Source organism: Salvelinus sp. IW2-2015, linkage group LG37, assembly GCF_002910315.2.
Source record: "Salvelinus sp. IW2-2015 linkage group LG37, ASM291031v2, whole genome shotgun sequence".
Taxonomy (NCBI): domain Eukaryota; kingdom Metazoa; phylum Chordata; class Actinopteri; order Salmoniformes; family Salmonidae; genus Salvelinus; species Salvelinus sp. IW2-2015.
In genome coordinates, this window is record NC_036876.1 from 1,644,382 (window position 1) to 1,666,054 (window position 21,673).

Genomic DNA, 21,673 nt, shown 5'->3' on the forward strand with positions numbered 1-21,673 from the left:
GCGTGTTCACGTGAAAGTTAGCTTGCTTTCCATTGCATTTCTACAGACAAAGGAATTTTCCAGTTGGAACAGTATTGAAGATTTATGTTAAAAACATCCTAAAGATTGATTCTATACTTCGTTTGACATGTTTCTACGGACTTTAACGGAACTTTTTTACTTTTCGTCTGCTCGTGCGTCATGAATTTGGATTACTGGGCTAAACGCGCTAACAAAAAGGAGGTATTTGGACATAAATGATGAACTTTATCGAACAAATCAAACATTTATTGTGGAACTTGGATTCCTGGGAGTGCATTCTGATGAAGATCATCAAAGGTAAGTGAATATTTATAATGCTATTTCTGACTTCTGTTGACAACACAATATGGCGGATATCTGTTTGGCTTGTTTTTGGCTGTGAGCGCTGTACTCAGATTATTGCATGGTGTGCTTTTTCGGTAAAGCTTTTTTGAAATCTGACACAGCGGTTGCATTAAGGAGAAGTTTATCTAAAGTTCCATGGATAACACTTGTATTTTCATCAACATTTATGATGAGTATTTCTGTAAATTTATGTGGCTCTCTGCAAAATCACCGGATGTTTTTGGAACTACTGAACATAACGTAATAACAGTAATGTATACTGAGATTTATATAAGAATGAACTTTATCGAACAAAACATACATGTATTGTGTAACATGAAGTCCTATGAGTGTCATCTGATGAAGATCATCAAAGGTTAGTGATTCATTTATCTCTATTTCTTCTTTATGTGACTCCTCTCTTTGGCCTGAAAAATGGCTGTGTTTTTCTGTGACTAGGTGCTTACCTAACATAATCATTTGTGGTGCTTTCGCCGTAAAGCCTATTTGAAATCGGACACTGTGGTGGGATTAAGAAGAAGTGCATCTTTAAAATGGTGTAAAATACTTGTGTATGTTTGAGGAATTTTAATTATGAGATTTCTGTTGTTTGAATTTGGCGCCCTGCACTTTCACTGGGTGTTGTCATATCGATCCCGTTAGTGGGATCTCAGCCCAAATTAAGATGAATGCACTTACTGTATATTGCTCTGAATAAAATGTAAAATGTAAATGTTTTACATACCGTACAGATATCATATTACTGTATTGAATACTTTTATTTAAATAATGTCACAACTGTATAATTTGGACAGTTCATATAAACTGTTTTTTTATTTGTTAAAATTAACTTTGTAAAACCTAGCAGTAATACTTCATTCCCTGAGAGGGAGGCGGACATACAGTACCAGTCAAAAGTTTGGACACACCTACTCATTCAAGGGTTGTTCTTTATTTTTTACTATTTTCTACATTGTAGAATAACAGTGAAGACATCAAAACCATGAAAAAAACACATGTAAAATCATGCAGTAAGCAAAAAAGTGTTAAACAAATTAAATATATTTTAAATTTGAAGTTCTTCAAAGTAGCCACCCTTTGCCTTGTTGACAGCTTTGCACACTCCCTTGAATAATTAGGTGTGTCCAATCTTTTGACTGATACTGTATAGCATTTTATAACATGATTTTTTGTCTCTCTGGAATGAAACCATCAAGTGATAGATTTTAAAGAAAAACATGTCAGTCATTGAACAACCCCATGTCATGATTAGATAGTGAAAAAACACACCACACCAATCTCATTCATAATGTCTTGAAACAATAAAAGTGAATTTACTAACATTTCTGAAAATGGATATATAGCGTTATGGAATGAAACTCATCATATGCGTTTATAAATGAATGGATAAATATTTTTACCTGTACGCTGCCACAGCATGTTTAAAATGGAGAGTCTGTTGAAGATTAGTCAAACTCTTTCCTTTTCTCTGTAGAGCATTATATTACAATGATTAATGTTTAACCATCAATAGACTTTGGATATCCTTGAGCAATCAATGTGTCGGGAGCTTCCAACGGTGAGCTGAAATGGAGAATCATAGAAAAAACTACAGGTTAAATCAAATCCAACAAAAGTATCAAATGGTTTGAAGAAACTAAGGTCCAAGCAGTCAGGTGGGTTTTAAAGTTAGAATGCCTTTATTTACTATGCATAGACCATAGTAAACACTAACTTGTATATTAAGTTAACTTTTGCATAACTTAACTTACAAATATATGGTTTAGAGGCTCCCTCTGGAGGAGTCTGAAGAGTGAAAGTAAGAGCAGTCAGGACTAAACAGATCTGCATAGGGCCACTGTAATGTAGGTACTTTCAGTAGTGGAGAAAGTACCCAAAGTCACCCAGTAAAAATCTACTTGAATAAAAGTCAAAGTATTTGGTTGTAAATATTCTTCAGTATCTAAAGTAAATGTAATTGCTAAATGATACTTCAGTATCTAAAGTAAATGTAATTGCTAAATTATACTTTAGAATCAAAAGTTAAATAATGAATCATTTCAAATTCCTTACATTAAGCAAACCAGACGGCACCATTTTATAGTTTTTTAAATGTCCGGATATCCAGTGGCACCCTTCAACACTCAGACATCATTTACACACAAGCATGTCTTTAGTGAATCTGCCAGATTAGAGGCAGTAGGGATGACCAGGGATGTTCTGTTGATAAGTGTGTGAATTAGACCATTTTCCTGTCCTGCTAAGCATTCAAATGTAACGAGTACTTTTGGGTGCCAGGTCAAATGTATGGAGAAAAAAGCACAACATTTTCTTGAGGAATGTAGTGGAGTAAAAGTTGTCAAAAAGATCAATAGTAAAGTAAAGTACAGATACCCCCAAAAACGACTTAAGAAGTAATTTAAAGTATTTTTACACCACTGGGTACTTTATAAGTAAGAGAGAGGAGGTCAATGGGCTAACCAGTTGGCTCCATTAATTACCCTTGTGTAATCAATAACCTAGCCTGTAGTCTGGCATCCCAGACATCTCATACTGTACTCATATTCTAGAATGAACGGTCAAGAGGCTCCCTCTGGAGGCTGATTCAGTCTAAAGACTAAGTCACACATTAACCCTGATATTTGGCATTACAGTCAAGTAGTTCAGTGTGAATGAGCTCACTGAGGTTGATTCTTGTTGACACTATTTAAATATTAGGTTCTAGTCTCAGTAGGTAGCACCAGGGTTGTGGTTTCAAGTCCACATTCAAACACAAAAGTGTACAAAATATGATAAGACAAGAGTACAGCAAATGACTGGTAATCATCACGTTAGTCATACTGTTAATAAGTAACTTCTGAGTAATATTCCTTGTCTCTAACCAAGGGTAACTGAGTTACATCTGTATACTCATTTCAAATCCCATGTCTATTCTACATCAATAAAATAAGTGTTTTTCAGCAGGCAATCTTATGAGGTGGTGTTGACGGGGAGAGCCTGTGATATAATAGACAACAAAATACAATTTACTTCTTGGCTATAAAGAAAGGACTAATCTTTTTGCTCATGCATTTCACAACCAAAATGACTCTACTAGCTCTAAATGCTTGGCTGGGAAATTTGCCTACTAGTTTATCAAGCCAGGTATTTTTTAATACAACTTTTCAAATATATATAACCAGATACATAACCAGCAGTCTATGGTCTAGCTACCGGTATACTCATCAACACTGCACTGGGGACCAACGAACTATAACCACCTATTCCATATGATAGTCTTTCAGTAGGGCATGCAAACCATAGATGGTCAATCCATATGGGGATTTTCAGTCCCAAATGGTTGTGATCTTTGAAATGCTTTGGGGCGAAGAAACAGCAGAGCCCCATTCATTGAAGGGAAGCAAAGTGGGCAGAGGTGCAAAATAAGAGCTAAGACAAGATCTAAGACAACGATAAGTGTGTTCTCTGAATGGCACTGAAATGCTGATACCCCATGTCATGAGTGCACAATCTCGAGCTTAGGCTGTACAGTCCAAGATGTATGTTGAGTACACATAATAGGCTTTATAGTGAGATGATTTCCCACAGTCAAAGTCTTGCAATAAGAGCTAAGATGCTAATATTTGTATAAACTACAAAGTTGTGTTCTGTGAGTGTCACTGAGTAGGCTAATACTCCATTTCATGGGTGCGCGATCCATAGGTTAGGATGTACAGTATGAATTTGTCCCCAAAGCAATTCTAAATGCTATTACATTCACAGTTTGAAATGAACAAATTCTTGCATTTTGTTTAATTTATATAACACCCCGATCTTGGTAATCATTATCTAGTTCAAATATGGCACGATTCCACTATATGTATCCATTTGAATTAGAGGCTGCACTATTTCTTCACTATTTGGAGGAATGGACATGGGAGGACGAATTAGACGGCAAAGGACCCTGGGCAGTGCCAGGGGAATATCGCCGCCCCAAAGAAGAGCTGGAGGCAGCGAAGGCGGAGAGGCGCTATTATGAGGCGCTATTATGAGGCGCTAGAACAGAGAGCGCTGGAGGCCCGAGAGGCAGACGCCCAAAAATTCTTGGAGGAGGGGGGGGGGCACACGGGGAGTGTGGCAGAGTCATGAGTCAGACCTGAGCCAACTCCCCCTGCTTACGAAAGGAGCCGGTCAGGCGGATTGGAGGTGAGCGACCAGAGACAGTGAAGGAGGTAATGGGGAAATTGGAGGGAAAGAGTTATGGGGAGTGCTGGTTTGGTGCATGAGACGACATCCGCCCGACTGAACGTTGTCTGCGGCTGTTGATGTCACGGGCTACAGCTCTCCAATACCTCGATCGAGTGCGTGACTAGCCGTTGGTTAGACGGGCTGCCACCCTCACGCACCAGGCCATCCTGTGCGACCTTCTAGCCTGCACGCTTCCTCTGCCAGCTCCGGCGCTACAAGCGCTCCCAGCCGTTGGCTTCCGGGGAGAAGAGGGGATGACGTCCGTAGCCGGCAGGCACGTGTTATGCCGGGAGCGCACGGATTTCCCGGTGCGTGTGCTATAGCCCGGTGCCGCAACCATCCCAGCTCTCCCACATCGCGTAGGTGAAGATCAGCCAGGCGGATGTGCCAGCCCTGCTCTCAAGAATCATCCAGTTGCGCTTTCACGTCCGGTTGCCTTACCCAGTGCCCCTCCACTGCACCAGCCGTCCGGTGGCCACCCCCCGCACCAGGCTGTCTCTCCGTTCATCGCTACAGAGTCTCCCGCCTGATCCAGCGCTGCCAGAGCCTTCCTCCTCTCCAGCGCTGCGGGAGATTCTCCCGCCTGTCCAGGCCGCTGCCAGAGCTTCAGCCCTCATCCAGACAGCGCCAAAGCCCGGTCTGCCCAGAGCCGTGAGGCCGCCTGTGCGTGTCCGAGCAGTCAGCCGGAGCCGCCCGTTGTCCGGCCTCGGCCCGTCTGTCAGAGCCTCCGCCCGCTTCTGTTCCCGAAGCCGGTCGAAGGTCGAGCCGCGCCGCCGATCTGTCCCGAGCCGTCAAGCGCCTCGCGCATGACAGGAGCAGCCAGAGCCAGTTCCGCCAGACAGGACAGCCAGAGCCGTCGCCAGCAGAGCAGCCAGAGCCGTCCGCAGAACAGGAGCAGCCAGAGCCGGTTCGCCAGACAGGAAAGCAGCCAAGAGGCCCGTCCGCCATGACGGGGCAGCCAGAGCGTGCCGCCAGACAGGAGCAGCCAGGCCGTCCCCGAACAGGAACCTGCCAGAGTCCGCCAGCCAGGACCTGCCAGAGTCCGCCAGCCAGGATCTGCCAGAGCCACCAAAGCGGGTATTAACTATGGTGGAGTGGGGGCCACGTCCCGTACCCGGAGCCGCCGCCGTAGGAAGGCCCACCCGGACCCTCCCCTTCTGTGTCAGGTTTTGCGGCCGGAGTCCGCACCTTTGTGGGGGGGTACTGTCACGCCCTGGCCTTAGTTATCTTTGTTTTCTGTATTATTTTAGTTAGGTCAGGGTGTGACAGGGGGGATGTTTGTGTGTATTTGTCTCGTCTTGGGTGGTTGTATTGTATAGGGGGTTTTGTTGAGTGTATGGGGTTGTGTTCAGTATAGAGGTTGGTCCTCTCTTTCACCTATAGACGATCGTGACACAAAAAATGACTTGTGTGAAATCCGCTAGCTGCATTTCGGAGGTAAAAAGTTTGATTTTAAATGATGTGTGGTCTGTCACACAGTCAATTTTTTTATATACAGCGTGTCACACAAAAAGTATAACTTTTTTGAAAATCTCAACCTAACTTACATAAATTGCAAAGAAAATCGGTGGTCAGCTAGCTAGAAGGGTGTCTATAGTCGCAAAACTTACCGTTTAAATGTTGAGCTCGAGGTGATAAACTGCCTCTGCGGAAGAACCAGCACCCAAACTTTTATCAACCGGTAACATGACCTTGACGTCCAGCAGATCTACAATTGACTCTAACCTCTAGAAAGTTAGGGGTTGTCCGGGACAATTTCGAAAAACGGACAACCCCTAACTTTCTAGAGGTTAGAGTCAATTGTAGATCTGCTGGACGTCAAGGTCATGTTACCGATGTTGGGAAAAATGAGCTAGCAAGAATGCATTTGCACACTGCAGTCAGTACACAACAGAACAATGTGCTTTGTTTATTTGTAACGTTAGCTAGCAATTTGTTTTCTCAGCAGTTTGAGATATGTCATACCGTAGCTTGGACTATGGAGTAGCTAGCTAGATAGTGTTGCAAAATACCATTGTATGCATTGTAAGGTGACAATTTGCCCAAAGTTTGATGTTGGTTTTGAACTGATTTACATTAGCTAGCTAGCAATGCTTAGTAGGGCTGGCATTTGGAATTGAGCTAGCTATCAATAGCTTGCTTCTGTGTTGAGGTCAGCTGTTGTTTTTTGGCTATAGCAAATGGCTGAAGTAATTTGTGTAAAAACCATCCATAATCAAATATAGCTACCTTTGTTTGCCTGTTCGTTAGCTAGAGGTGTGGTTAAAGTTAAGGTTACGTTTAAAATCTGATTTTATGAAGAAAAATTCTAGAACTAGGCATTACCGTGTTAGCCACGTGGGCAATAGCACTGAGCTCTCCTGTCAGGCAGCTTCTGGCGATACCTTTCAAAGTGAACAGGAAGACATTGGTTACGGATGACATCACAGGCCAGGATAACATGCTGGGAGTACTCACAGAAACTCTTCAGCCAAGAGGACCTGCAATATGTATAATGCATGTGGCTGTATGAGACAATGTATGTATTATGTTGAGTGTATTTTGTTTACAGCAGTACTCTGCCTCTAAGACAATTTCCCCTCTGGGACATTAAAATTCATCCTATCCTACTTCTTGTAGGACGTGTTGATGTAAACCGTGTACACAACGAGCGGTCTGGCGCTGATGCATTTGTTCCTGTTGTACGAGCCCTGGTGGGTCCACAGGCGGGTGCCATGGCCATTGCAGATCTGCTGGACGTTAAGGTCGTGTTTCCGGTCGATAAAAGTCTGGGTACCGGTTCTTCCGCAGAGGCAGCTTCTCTTCAGGTGTAGTGTGTTTCAGGGTAATGATCACAACTTCTCTAACAATATATTTAACACTAGTTACAGCTAACTCACTATCACTTAGCTAGACAATAAATCTTAGTCCGGATGTTAATGCTGCACTTACTGTTATGAATCCACGTACCTACTGCTATCGCTATACTTGTGAGAAATTTGATTCAGGTGGCTTTGTAACACTTATGTGTAAGATAGTTTTTTCCTGTTTTCCTCAAATATTCCAAAATGACAATACTTCCGTTACAATAAACAATATGTACTTGTAGTCTTTTGTCTATGAGCTATGTAGTCAGTCGGGTACTTTCTCCACTCAATTGGTGTTGAAGGACAAAGTTGTTGTAGCTGTTGTTGTTGTGGCGGGTCCTCTGTCAGGTTCGGCGGTTGTAGAGAGGCTGAGCGATGCTGATTGTTTCGTTGTTGTCGTTGTTGTTGTACTGGTCACCGCTGCATGAGCTCTCCTTGAGTGACGTGAGTGATAGCCAAAAGAAGGATTGCAGCGAGACGAGTGATGTTCATTCTGTCTGCTTTGACCAGAGAGAAAGAGAGAGAAGGAAGGAAAGAGAGTTAGATCACGTAAATGAAAGCATGTTAAACTGTAACAGGCATACATCATGGTTGGGGTCAATTCAAAGTTATTTTGATTTGAAATTCAAAAATAGAAAAACTTTTGAAATGAATAGTTTCTACTTTTTAGTTTATTGATAAGTAATTTGAAAATAGTTGCCCTTTTTCACATTTTCGAATTGTAATTTAAGTTTGCTTCCTGAATTGACCACCTTCAATTGCGATTGACCCCAACCTGGCCTCACAACGGAATCCTTACACATTCCCTTCCTCCCCAAAATGTTACCTGGAGGTGTTCTGTCTGATGCTGATTCTCCTTTTCTTGCTCAAAACCCATTTGAGCACATGGAAGTGCCTTCTATATATTAGTGGGAAAACACTGACACCATCTGGGAGATTTCTTACACTCTAAAATGTTATGGGATAATCCTAAAACTGTGTATTATTGTCAACATCACCTTTTCCTGTACTTGTTTGCATTATACAACAAATATGTTGGCTAACTGCTACTAGTAACTATATAGTACAATTGTTTCCTGGGGCTCTATTCAATCTGTATCACTGAAGTGTTACAGATTGCGCCATAGCATTTTAAAAGTAATTTCCGATTGAGCTGACATATGCAGCGTTTACCGTGAATGCAATCTCCGCTAACATGGGAACAATGCCTTCAAATTTTAATCATGTTGTTTCTCAATATTGAATTATTGTTCAACGATATGTAAAATGTCTATAAAATGTGTTTTGACACTGTCAATAAAGATACATTAGAAAGAAATATTTATGGAATTTATAGAAAGTGAACCACATTATGATGCATTAGAATGACTGGAAGGGAAACTATAAAACCTGATTTCTAGAGTGCTAGAGCCATACAATTCATATGGTTACTCTTTAGCTTTAGAGACGGCTTGCAGGAGTGATAGGTAGCGTGCTCTTGGGTCCTCCATGCAGGAAATGACCAATGCCTCTGACTTTTTGACCTTGCTATACGCGTAAAAGTAAGGGTAGAGTTTCTCAGTGAAAGACTGGTTTGTGAAAAAGTAGATGGGAGATTTTTCATCCACGTCGTAGAAGGAGACCTGACCCCTCTCATAGTCCACATAAATCCCAATTCTTCTAGGCCTTGTGATCAGATAAAGATTCTTAAGGGGGGAGGAATGAACCTTATAATCAAATCCCCATCTTTCCCAGTGCAAAGAACCCATGCGCTGAGTTAATTTGGACCTCTTCCTTCCTGTTTACTGTTTCCTTGGCAATGCCTACGTGCCAGTCATTTCTTAGGCCCACCTGAACCTCCCAGTAATGACGTCCAGAGTTAATGCCTTTCTATCCCAAGACCATGGTGTAGATGTCGAACCTCTCTGGGTTGTTGGACAAGACCTGGGAGTTTTTTGTGCCTTTGAGACGTTTGCCACCATCAGATAGACATAGCCACCGACTTGCTGTGTTCGAGTCCAGGGTGACGTCCTCTGTGGAAAGAAATTGAAAAATATTATTTTCATGGCTGATTAGACTCAATAATCTGATTTAAATGTAGTTGTTCAAGAATGTATCATCTCACCTTTGAACCCTTTCATTCTCTATAGTTCTGAAAATATATATGCTATTGATCAAGCTTGCTTGCATTCAGAAGTTATGGTAAAAGTTATTTTCAACAATTACACTACAAACAACACTGTAAGTCTGTAAGTGTTTTCAATACTCTCTTGAATATCTCCACTTTGAGGAACAAGGCCCTCCTCACTGTCACACACAGATCAGAGTACACACAGATCTCAGACCAGTCCTTCGTGAGTGGAGGGGCACGTAGGGCCAGGTAAGTCTACAGCAAAGGAGATCAGAAAGCTATTTACATGAAGATATATATAGCAGTCTTCTGATACATTGACATCAACCACTGAGCGCGATACTGGCCTGTAGGAAGTGGAGGTGATCCTCAGTGTGTGAGAGCTGCTCCAGCTCAGTGCTTTTCCTCTGTAACTCAGTGATTTCCTGCTCCAGGTCATTGATGAGCCCTTCAGGCCTTTTCTCTGCTGCTGTTTGCATCGCCTCCATCACCTGCTTTAGATTGGTTCGTCTTTCTTCACCCGAACGCAACAGATTGGTGAAGAGATTCTCACTGTCCTCAATATCTTTGCTTGTACTTTTCTGATGTAATGGAAAGATGTTTACACACTATTTATTAACTGATTGAATTGTTATACCCATTTTCCCAATGATTACATTAACATTGTGTATTGGTGATATTATTTATTATGACATTTCTAAAGACTTACCCTACTGAGCTCCACAGAGTGTTTGATTTCATCCACCTTCTTCTGTCTGACCTGGACCATCTYTCCAACCTCTGCTTTAGCGGCTGCAAGCTCACCCTATAGACAGACAATATTGAAATAAATCAATTCTGTTTTTGCAGAAAAATAAATGTTAACTGTGTGGTTTCAACAAATCTCACCTTCTGGTGTGCTCCCATGTCTTCAATGGGCACAGTATCGTGAGACTTGTGGTCTGTCTAGGGGGAACAAAACACACACACCACATCTGGTCAGTCCTACAGAACAGCTCCAGGAGTCTTTTGTAATTCTTACACATCCTGTCCTCCAGGTTCTCCGCTGGGTCGATCAGCTTGTGTCTCTTCAGATTCACCACTCTCTGATGATGCTCCAGGTGAGTCTCACAGTAAGAGGTCAGACACACCAGGCAGGACTTCAGGGCCTTGAGCTTTATTGTGGAACAAACATCACAAGCCACCTCCCCAACGGAAACTGAGCATTCATCTAAATTATACATCTAAATGATATATATAAAACTTATATATATATATACGTTTTATTTTCTTGACAGGCACCATTGATGTCACCAGACTCGGGCTTTCGGGCCTTCCGCCCTGAATGATTTTGTCTCAGCCCCGAGTCCTTTGCCCTGCTGGGATGTTGTAAAACAAACTAGTCTACACTGCATTACACACTGCAATGAATACGGAAGGGGTTAACTACATCCCAATATGGCATGGGTATGGGCGAGTGGGTGTGTCGAAAGGAAAGTAGTGGGCGTGTGGAAGGAGTGGGAGTGTCAAAAGCGCTCTGCTATAGGTTAGACTGTTTTGATTGAGCTGTTTCTTCTTTCGTTTCTTACCGTGCAACTACGATACATTAAGCTACCATACTGCGAAAGTTCGGACTTCTGTTTGTAAGACAGAATTTTGAATCTGTCATATTTCACTGTTAGTTCTACACAAATAATTGTGCATTTTCAGTTATAAAAGTATTGATGATTTACCTACACTCCATGTTGAACGAACAAATTGTCTGTGTACATTTATAAAATTGTACCGGCATTTCCTGTTTCCATCAGCCTGATTTTTCCTGTGTCAGGTAATTCATCCACATGAAATGGTTGGATGGAAACCTGGTAATTGACTGATATAAGAAGAGGAAATCTGCACTAAGACATTTCTAAATTGCACCTTAGGCATTCTACTACTACAACTATCAAAAGTAAGTTAAAAGTATATCTATATATGTACACACACGTACATACATATACACTGTGCACCAAATGTGTTTGATCAGTCTAATCAACCTTACCTCGATAATTTGGACTTCTGTTTTTACGCCAGAGGCTGCAGCTAAACAAAGCTGGAGAGTGGAGTTAACATTGTTTTTCCAACTTATAGAAGATGGACTTACGAAATTTCTTCTTAAGAAAAAAGTAGATGCAGGAGTAAGTAAATAGATGTTGTGTGTGTGTGTTTGCAAAACAATTGCAAATGCACTGATATTATTCTGCATCTATATAGAGAGACATAGGCCAGACAGAGCTGCATACAGGAGAACACACAGAGAGTTCACAGAACACAGGTATTGTGGTTATAGGTTAAAACCAGTTAAATGTAACTAAATGTAATCAAAAATGTAATCTACGTAATCCCCAGAAGAAATTATTAGGCCATAAACAATAACTAGTAATGCTGTATATTCCAAGAAAGGTTACACATCACCTTTCTGGTCAAAATAGTAAAAGAATTGCTGAGGTGTAGTCACTTACATTTACATTTACATTTAAGTCATTTAGCAGACGCTCTTATCCAGAGCGACTTACAAATTGGTGCATTCACCACTTCTGAGGACACACAATGAAGTACACAGTACGCCGGACGCTTTATCTGGACATGGTTCTACAGGACCTCCACCAGCCGAAGCTAAGTAGTAACATTAACATTATGCCTTCTAATTGCAGTCTCTGTACTCATAATATACAGGAGAATGATCGCCTTATGGCGAGGATAGCCGTGCTGCAAGTCCAGTTTCAGACGCAAATCATACACTGTTTACCAGGGGGCAGGGCTACCGACGTTAAGACTAATCTGAAGATGGTGCTGGATAAGGCTAAAACTGGCGAGTGTAGAGAGTATAGAGATATTGTTATCCATGTCGGCACCAAAGATGTTAGATGAAACAGTCAGAGGTTCTGACCTGGTTAGATCTTATCTGTCGGAAAGATATCAGTTTGTCTCTGTGGATGGTTTGTCCTCTGACAAATCTACTGTAAATGTCGGTGTTCCTCAAGGTTCCGTTTTAGGACCACTATTGTTTTCACTATGTATTTTATCTCTTGATGATGTCATTCGGAAACATAATGTTAACTTTCCCTGCTATGCAGATGGTACACAGCTGTACATTTCGATAAACATGGTGAAGCCCAAAAATTGCCCTCCCTGGAAGCCTGTGTTTCAGACATAAGGAAATGGATGGTGGAAAATGATTTACTTTTAAACTCGGACAAAACAGAGATGCTAGTTCTAGGTCCCAAGAAAGAAAAAGATATTCTGTTAGATCTAATAAAAATCTTGATGGTTGTACAGTCGTCTCAAATAAAACTGTGAAGGACCTCGGCGTTACTCTGGACCCTGATCTCTCTTTTGATGAACATATCAAGACTGTTTCAAGGACAGCTTTTTTCCATTTACGTAACATTGCAAAAATCACAAACTTTCTGTCCAAAAATGATGCATAAAAATGTATCCATGCTTTTGTCACTTCTAGATTAGACTACTGCAATGCTCTACTCTCCGGCTACCCGGATAAAGCACAAAATAAACTTCAGTTAGTGCAAAACACGGCTGCTAGAATCTTTACTAGAACCCAAAAATTGTATCATATTACTCCAGTGCTAGCCTCTCTACACTAGCTTCCTGTTAAGGCTAGGGGTGATTTCAAGGTTTTACTGCTAACCTACAAAGCATTACATAGGCTTGCTCCTACCTATATTTCAGACTTGGTCCTGTTGTACATACCTACACATATGCTACGGTCACAAGACACAAGCCTCCTTACTGTCCATTTCTAAGCAAACAGCTGGAGGCAGGGCTTTCTCCTATAGAGCTCAATTTTTATGGAATTGTCTGCCTATCCATGTGAGAGATGCAGACTCGGTCTCGACCTTTAAGTCTTTATTGAAGACTCATCTCTTTAGTAGGTCCTATGATTGAGTGTAGTCTGGCCCAGGGGTGTGAATGTGAACGGAAAGGCACTTGAGCGACTAACTTTCCTCGCTGTCTCTGCCTGGCTGGTTCCCCTCTCTCCACTGGGATTCTCTGCCTCTAACCCTATTACGGGGGCTGAGTCACTGGCTTACTGGTGCTCTTCCATGCCGTCCCTCGGAGGGGTGAGTCACTTGAGTGGGTTGAGTCACTGATGTGATCTTCCTGTCCGGGTTGGCGCCCCCCTTGGGTTCGTGCCGTGGGGGAGATCTTCATGGGCTATAGTCCGCCTTTTCTCAGGGTAGTAAGTTGGTGGTTTGAAGATATCCCTCTAGTAGTGTGGGGGCTGTGCTTTGGCAAAGTGGGTGGGGTTATATCCTGCCTGGTTGGCCCTGTCCGGGGGTATCGTCGGACGGGGCCACAATGTCTCCCGACCACTCCTGTCTCAGCCTCCAGTATTTGTGCTGCAATAGTTTATGTGTTGGGGGGTTAGGGTCAGTCTATTATATCTGGAGTATTCCTCCTGTATTATCCGGTGTCCTGTGTGAATTTAAGTATTCTCTCTCTCTCTCTCTAAGAACCTGAGCCGTAGGACCATGCCTGGCCGGATGACTCCTTGCTGTCCCCAGTCCACCTGGTCGTGAAATATATGAAATATTTTCAACAAAACTGTATGAATATGGTTTGAAATGACTTGCTGTATATGCTTTCTAAATATAGTATGATCACATTTTAAAATGACTAACTGTCAGATTTCACCTTCCTTATAACTGTGAACTACATATTTGTATGTTTAGTGTTAGAGAAAATGTGTATATTTTCTCGTTAGGAACTCATCTTTCATTTCAAATTAATGTTGTCCGTCTATGACAAACAAAAGGTGTTTTTATGTTTAAAATCAACTAATTATTTTAGATTACTGGCTATAAATTGATCTCTGAATGTTTAACAGCACTACTATGTAAGGATTTCAGGCATATGCGTTGTTAGTGGTTGTGATGGGTTCAGCCAGGAGTTTATGGATAGTTAAAAGAGCGAATAAAATGGTAGGCGGATCATCCCAGCTTCATGTGGTGTCAGATTTCACATCCTGCTTCACACAGGCAAAAGAGAATCAGGGCTACCGCCATTAGCCATCTCGATCTATGGTGTCCGCAGATCGAATTATAAGCTAAAATTACGGTTATAACCGGTACCAGAACCACGAGGTGGCCGACATCAACATGAGGGGGAAGGGGGGCGGGGGGCAATCAAATATTGTACATGGTTTATGAAAACATTGCGACAAAATAATGATAAAAACACTTTTCCCCAAAAAACGTATTCATGGGAAATTACTTTCTAGTAATTTGTACATGTTAATAGATTTAAAAAATATATATTATCGTAGCAGTAACTACGCAATTACCAAACATCATATTCGATGGGTTTACTGACCACAATCACTGCTAGCACCCCATATCCTTCATCACAGTCTCACATAAAATTGTTTCTTACATTTTAGGCACTAACATATTTCACTGTTATCCCAGAGTGCACTAATACAGGTTTTGCAGAAGGTGTGGACACAAGGAATAGTAACTGGGTCAGTGAACACATAAAGCTGGATATTATACTTTACATAAAGACAGCTCACCCGAACCTGCTGATAGAAGATGGGAAAACAGAATGCTGGATAGATGAAGCACCACAGAGACTGATTTAGTTTTATATCGTTTTTTTCTTCATGAAAATCCTTACTTGTGGGGGCAATAGGGTCCGTGCTTGAAGGACCTACTGGGAGGTGTGTGTCTTAGGAGGCTAGTTGGAGGAGACATAGGAGGACAGGCCATTATACTGGACTCCTGAGTGGTGAAGTCGTCTAAAGCACTGCATCTCAGTGCTTGAGGCATCACTAGACACCCTGGTTTGAACCCAGGCTGTATCACAACCGGCCGTAATTGGCCCAGTGTCGTCCGGGTTTGGCCGGTGTACGCTGTCATTGTAAATAATAATTTGTTCTTAACTGACTTGCCTAGTTAAATAAAGGTTACACACACATATTGACTGGAATTGAATCAATGGAATGGCGTCAAACACATCAGGAGCTATAGGAAGACGGGCTCATTGTAATGGCGGGAATTGAATCAATGGAATGGCGTCAAACACATCAGGAGCTATAGGAAGACGGGCTCATTGTAATGGCGGGAATAGAATCAATGGAACGGCGTCAATCACATCAGGAGCTATAGGAGGATATTTCTTAATATTGTTTTTATATTAAATATGAATGAATTGGTAATTCTTGTAATTACCTAAATCAGCCAATGCACTTCTACTGGAGATACATATATCGTAATTACGAAGAACAATTGGTATTTTATTTAACAAAAATACAATTTGCATGTGTTAAAAACAGTCAAATGTATAATTGTTGCAATAATAGTGTTGTTCAAGATGAAATTAGCATTAGCTAGCTTACTTAGCGTTAGCATCCGCCTCGGAACACAGAGAACGGTGAATTATAATAAACATTGAGTCGTGTCTCCAGTTGTTGCACAGTCAGTGTTTCCACTTTGCCGTTGTTATCAGGACCTAAGTACCCTTGGGAATTATTAGGTCCATATTTAATAACACAACAGTTTGCACTCCAGTAGTACTTAGCCACTCTGACACCATTACCTATATATATGTTACCAGGCACTACACCAGTGACTACATAGACCATTAAGCAGTCGGCGTTTTGCAGTAGTTTAATAACCAGGTTATATTCATGTGTCCTCCATTGGCCCTGGTTGAAGTGTGAGTCTTGTGGGGCTGCGTTGGTCAGGGTAGAGGTGGCTAGCATGAATAAATCGGTGGAAGTGTGGTAGACTGGGTAGAGGTGGCCCTTATGGTAGCCAGAAGACACATAGTCTTTATTCAGGGCCTGGTGTTGACCCCAGATTATGGATGAGGGTTGCTGTGCGCCCATGCAGAGATCTGAACCATTATCGAGCTGTGAGTCAAGGAATGTCATTGGTTAAGAGTACATTATGAACACATTTTATTACCAGTCTTATCAGACTGTGGATATCTTTGGCAAACGGAAATTCATGAAAGAGTTGAATTTTACAGAGATTCGTGTGATAAACTTTTTTTATTTTTTATTATAATATATATATATATCTTCAAAATGTATACAATTCTTCTGTCTGTGCAGCTTGTTGGTGAATACACAACATATGTTTGGGAAAATACAGACATTATGGTAGCAATTTACTTGAAACTTTATACTCAAAACATTGACAACTTTATGGATGTTGCAGTATCATTCATACCAACCTTCAAAAAACATTTATTCAACATCATTCATACAGAGTTTTCTAAATAAACGTCCCTTCAAGCAGATCTTTATTTATCCATTGTCCAACAGAAACTTATATTTTTCAACCACAGTACCCAACTTCCCAATGTACCATAAAAACATGTTTTTGTCTTGGCAGATATTATACTGTAGGCCTAAGCTAAGTTGGTGCTCCAGAATTCACTGTAGGCCAGGTACTGTGTTCAATTCAAACCAACTTCTCCTGGATATCGTCTAAGAAAAGTAAATAGTTTAACAATAATTCATGATGATTCCAAGGAATGTTTACCCAGTGGCATCCTGCCACATTGAGAGATCACGAGAGAGGATTCACAACAGTTAATGCACTCTCTCACTATTTGCTAACCCTGTGCTGCTTCCAGCCTGTTACATGTGTCAGAGGGTGGGGTACGGTGGCAGTAAAAAAACAAATGTACATTGTACAAAGATCCAGTTTGAAAGCTCCTTTTGAATGAAGTTGAATAAACATGTTATGAAAGTTGTTATGAATTAAACTGCAACACTCATCAGGGCCTTATGTATACCTGGTTAAGTAAACAGTTCCCCAAAAATTACAGCTTGAAAAGTAATGCTATTCATGTCCGTAAAAAAATGGGTATGCTTACCTGAGGTTCGACATACCAAGGGTCCTTTCGGGAAACGTTTGAATGTTGAAGCGTGTAGGCAGAATACACAGGAATCTTATTCTTGGTATCGTAGAGCGTGGCATAGTAGTAAACTACTTGGTTGTTCTGGTCCATGAGACACTGGCATATCTCCCGGTAGCGATTGTTTTCCATAGGATCTCTGAGAACCGTGGGATGGACCCTATTCACAAAGAACTGAAGGCAATTTGTGAACGGGGTCACATTCCCCTGGGAAAGCAAAGGAAACAACAGCAAAACTAAAATGCCACAACGAAGCCCCATGGTAAGACACGGCCAGCACTGGTGGAGATCAGATGATGACTGAGCAGAGTTTCTATGAAGATAAAGCCAAAGGCGATTGACTTATATGAGCTTCCACACATCCTACATTTTCTCTGGAAGTGTGCCACTGTTAACATTTTGTGTTCAGTGGCCAGGGGTGGTCTAGTGGTTTATTTACTGCTGCCAGGTAGTATGGGTTCTAATCTGGCCCAAAACTCTACTACCAATGCTCTATCTCTCTTTTTTCCTTTCAATATAATATACTGATGATAATAATAATAATAATGTGTTCAATTTAACATTCAAAGCACACAATACAATCGTGAATATCGCACTAATCTGTGTAAAAGACACTTGCGAATATAGCAATATTGTAATCTGGTTCAATAATTGTCTTTACTGTACATCATTATCAGCATGAATAATCTTATTCTGATCTACCATTCTAGTTGCATGTGGGACAATGCAGATCAGGAGACAGTCCTCTGGTAAAGTTGATATTTCTGATAATATGATATGAAAACCTTTGATAATTACAGTGTACATTTGACACTTGCTGAACAGCTTCCTGATTTTTTAAAGGACAAAATAACTATTAACTCTATCATGAAATCTCTTTATCGTACATTAATATATGTCACTTTTGATGCTGAGTCATTATACAGAAACATTTCACAGGATTCCGCACTCAAGCCATGGAAAAAGTTCAGCATGACTTCAGGTAACACTTTATTTTAAGGTATACATATTAGCCACTCATTTGTAGTTTATATGTATTTATAAACTGTGTGGTCCGAGTCCTGAATGCTGAATGGCTGACAGCTTTGGTATATCAAACCGTAAACCACGGGTATGACAAAACATTCATTTTTACTGCTCTAATTACATTGGTAATAGTAATAAGGCACCTCAAGGGTTTGTGGTATATGGGCAACATACCACGGTTAGGGCTGTTCTTCGGCACAACAGAACTAAACTATGGAACTGTAGCTGCTAATTATTGTCAAATTTTAACTTAAATTACGGATTTATGTGGTAATTGATATATAATGAATTTATGACTCACTAGTTAATGAAGCCAACAGGTATGTCCACATTTTCTGAATGGTTCCAGATAAACAAATTATCTTTAAATTATTTTTTATTTTTTTGTATTCACTAATAAGAATAAGGAATATTATTAAAAAAGAGCCAGAATCTCAATTGGTGGAAATGAAATGGAACAAGTCACGTTCACAAGATTCCTCTTGGTTCTAATGAATGAAAAGTTATCCTGGAAAGATCATATTAAATTTGTCTGCAGCAAAGTGATGAAGTCTGTTGGTATCATCAGAAAGATTAGTGGGTTGGTTCATCATGCTTGCTTCCTAACTCTGTACTATAGCTTAATTTACCCATATCTCATTTACTGTAATATTGTCTGGGCAAGTACATACTGTATGCCTCCTACCTACACAAATGACTCATAATACAAAATAAATGTGCAAGACTAGCCAACCTCTCTTACCTGGCTCCATCTGCACCTTTGTTTAAGAAACTCAATATCTTGTGTATTTACGACATTAATGTACACCAATTATCCACTTTTATCTACAATTACTCATACCTCCCAGACAGTTTAGCTAAACCCTTCAATGGATTCTTCCAGGATAATTCTGAAATCCATCGATATAACACATGACACCGTGATAACCTTCACCCTCCCCTCTGCCGGACCTCACATAGTCAATTCTCTATCAGATATATAGCGGTACCATACTCTGAAGTTGTTATCTTCACATCATCATGCCTCAATAACTTCAAGCAAAGACTGGGGGTCAGCCTCATGAACCAAACTACTCAGTAATCTCCTCCATGAAGACTGGGGGTCAGCCTGATGAACCAAACTACTCAGTAATCTCCTCCATAAAGGCTGGGGGTCAGCCTGATGAACCACACTCCTCAGTAATCTCCTCCATAAAGTAAAAGGCTGGGGGTCAGCCTGATGAACCAAACTACTCAGTAATCTCCTCCATAAAGGCTGGGGGTCAGCCTGATGAACCAAACTACTCAGTAATCTCCTCCATAAAGGCTGGGGTCAGCTGAACCAAACTACTCAGTAATCTCCTCCATAAAGGCTGGGGGTCAGCCTGATGAACCAAACTACTCAGTAATCTCCTCCATAAAGGCTGGGTAAATACTGTAAATAAATAAAATAGGTCAGTAACACATGAATAATATTTGTAAGTAAACACTTAATTAAGGCCCAATATTTGGCTATTAAGACATAATAAAGCCCTAAATAGCTAATTATATATACACACTGGCTGATCTGTGTAACTTAAAATAAGGTGTTACCTGTTCAGGTAAGACTTTATTTTAAGGTACACATATTAGCCACTATTTTTGAGTTCATAAATGTTTTTACAAACGGCCTTTATTATGTGATATTAGACATATATTAGGCTTAAATAAAAATGTTCCTATTGAAAACATAAGTCATGTGTTACTGGCCAATCCTTAGTGTTGTTAGCCATAATGAAGACATATTATTGTTGAATTAAGAGCAAGTTACACAATAAACAGACTCTTAGTATGCTGTCTCAAAGTGGAACTAAACGCATGGTACCTTCAAATGTGTTCCCTTCAGATGTGTTAAATCATAATGACCACTTCAGGACATGTGGCCATAAAGGACTTCTTGGGAATCATATCTTGTCATATCAGTGTTGTCACATTGGTGTTCCAAGGAAATGAGAGAAAAGGTTTACATAAGGTGTCGACTAGTCACAGCCCCTGTACAAACACGTATAATGCATCAACATCTACATGAACAAACTCTACCTTACTGAATCATAGGCAAATACAAAGGTAACATTTAAGCATCACTGTCCAAATACATATGGAGAAAACTATATACTTTAATACCTATTGGTCATTCGAATTTAAAGTATTGTGTGTTTAGTTACACATTGAGACAGCATACTAAGAGTCTGTTTCTTGTGTACCTTGCTCTTTATTAAATATGCATACAGTATGTCTTTATGACTAACAATGAGGTTATTAATGATTGGCTATTACTACATGACTTATAATGTTTGAATAAGAAAACATTGAATTAAGGCCTAATATGTGGCTAATAAGACATAATACAGGCCATATTAGCTACTTATATACACACTTATAAATCTACTCTGAAGAAAAATATAAATGCAACATGTAAAGTGTTGGTTCCATGTTTCATGAGCTAAAATAAAAAATCCCAGACATTTTCCATACCCACAAAAAGCTTATTTCTCAACATAAAATATTGGCACAAATGTGTTTACATTCCTGTTATTGAGCATTTCTACTTTGCCAAGATAATCCATCCACCTGACAGATGGCATATCAAGAAGCTGATTTAACAGCTTGATCATTACACAGGTTCACCTTGTGCTGGGGGCAATAAAAGGCCACTTTAAAATGTGCCGTTTTGTCACACAATACAATGCCACAAATGTCGCAAATTTTGAGGGAGCGTGCAATTGGCACAATGACTGCAGGAGTGTCCACTAGAGCTGTTGCCAGATAATTTTATTTTAATTACTCCACCATAAACTGCCTCCAACTTCGTTTTAGAGAATTTGGCAGTACCTCCAACCGGCCTCACAACCACAGACCACATGCAACCTCCGCCAGCCAGGATCTCCATATATAGGGGGGGGGGGGGGGGGTGAGAAGTTTTATGTTTGTAATAAAGCCCCTTTGTGTGTAAAAACAAATTCCGATTGGCATTTTTCATAGTGTCCTTTAACCTGTTATGGCTGAAGGAGCAGCATTGAGTAACCTGGAAAGAGGTGGCCATTTCAAACGGCCTCGTACTCAATTCCTGCTCGTACAATATGCATATTATTATTACTATTGGATAGAAAACACTCTCTAGTTTCTAAACCGTTTGAATTATTTCTCTAAGTGAAACAGAACTCTTTTTACAGCCCATTTCCTATCCGGAAGT

General features: G+C 40.6%; 2 protein-coding genes and 1 pseudogene across 2 annotated transcripts; all 3 read right to left on the minus strand.

The window, feature by feature from the left end:
* Window positions 1–8,788: 8,788 nt before the first annotated feature.
* On the minus strand, window positions 8,789–9,538 carry LOC139023820 (zinc-binding protein A33-like; annotated as a pseudogene).
* Window positions 9,539–9,624: 86 nt separating this feature from the next.
* LOC111960049 (tripartite motif-containing protein 16-like) lies at window positions 9,625–10,751 on the minus strand. The gene is made up of 5 exons (XM_070437781.1): window positions 10,550–10,751; window positions 10,417–10,436; window positions 10,238–10,333; window positions 9,876–10,109; window positions 9,625–9,783 (listed from the first exon to the last, which is right to left on the minus strand). Exons 1-5 carry the CDS (start codon window positions 10,749–10,751, stop codon window positions 9,625–9,627), a joined length of 711 nt encoding a protein of 236 aa, XP_070293882.1.
* Window positions 10,752–15,773: 5,022 nt separating this feature from the next.
* Window positions 15,774–17,770, minus strand: LOC111960040 (endonuclease domain-containing 1 protein-like). Its single transcript, XM_023981921.2, has 2 exons — window positions 17,395–17,770; window positions 15,774–16,420 (listed from the first exon to the last, which is right to left on the minus strand). The coding sequence occupies exons 1-2, from the start codon at window positions 17,695–17,697 to the stop codon at window positions 15,911–15,913; spliced, it is 813 nt and encodes a 270-aa protein (XP_023837689.1). The 5' UTR covers window positions 17,698–17,770; the 3' UTR covers window positions 15,774–15,910.
* Between the last annotated feature and the right edge of the window lie 3,903 nt (window positions 17,771–21,673).

Coding starts and splice junctions, on each gene's coding strand:
- LOC111960040 (XM_023981921.2), bottom strand. CDS start 17,697: ATGGGGCTTCGTTGTGGCATTTTAGTTTTGCTGTTGTTTCCTTTGCTT. Junction 16,421..17,394: donor CTTGGTATGTCGAACCTCAG/GTAAGCATACCC, acceptor CTTGACTCACAG/CTCGATAATGGTTCAGATCT.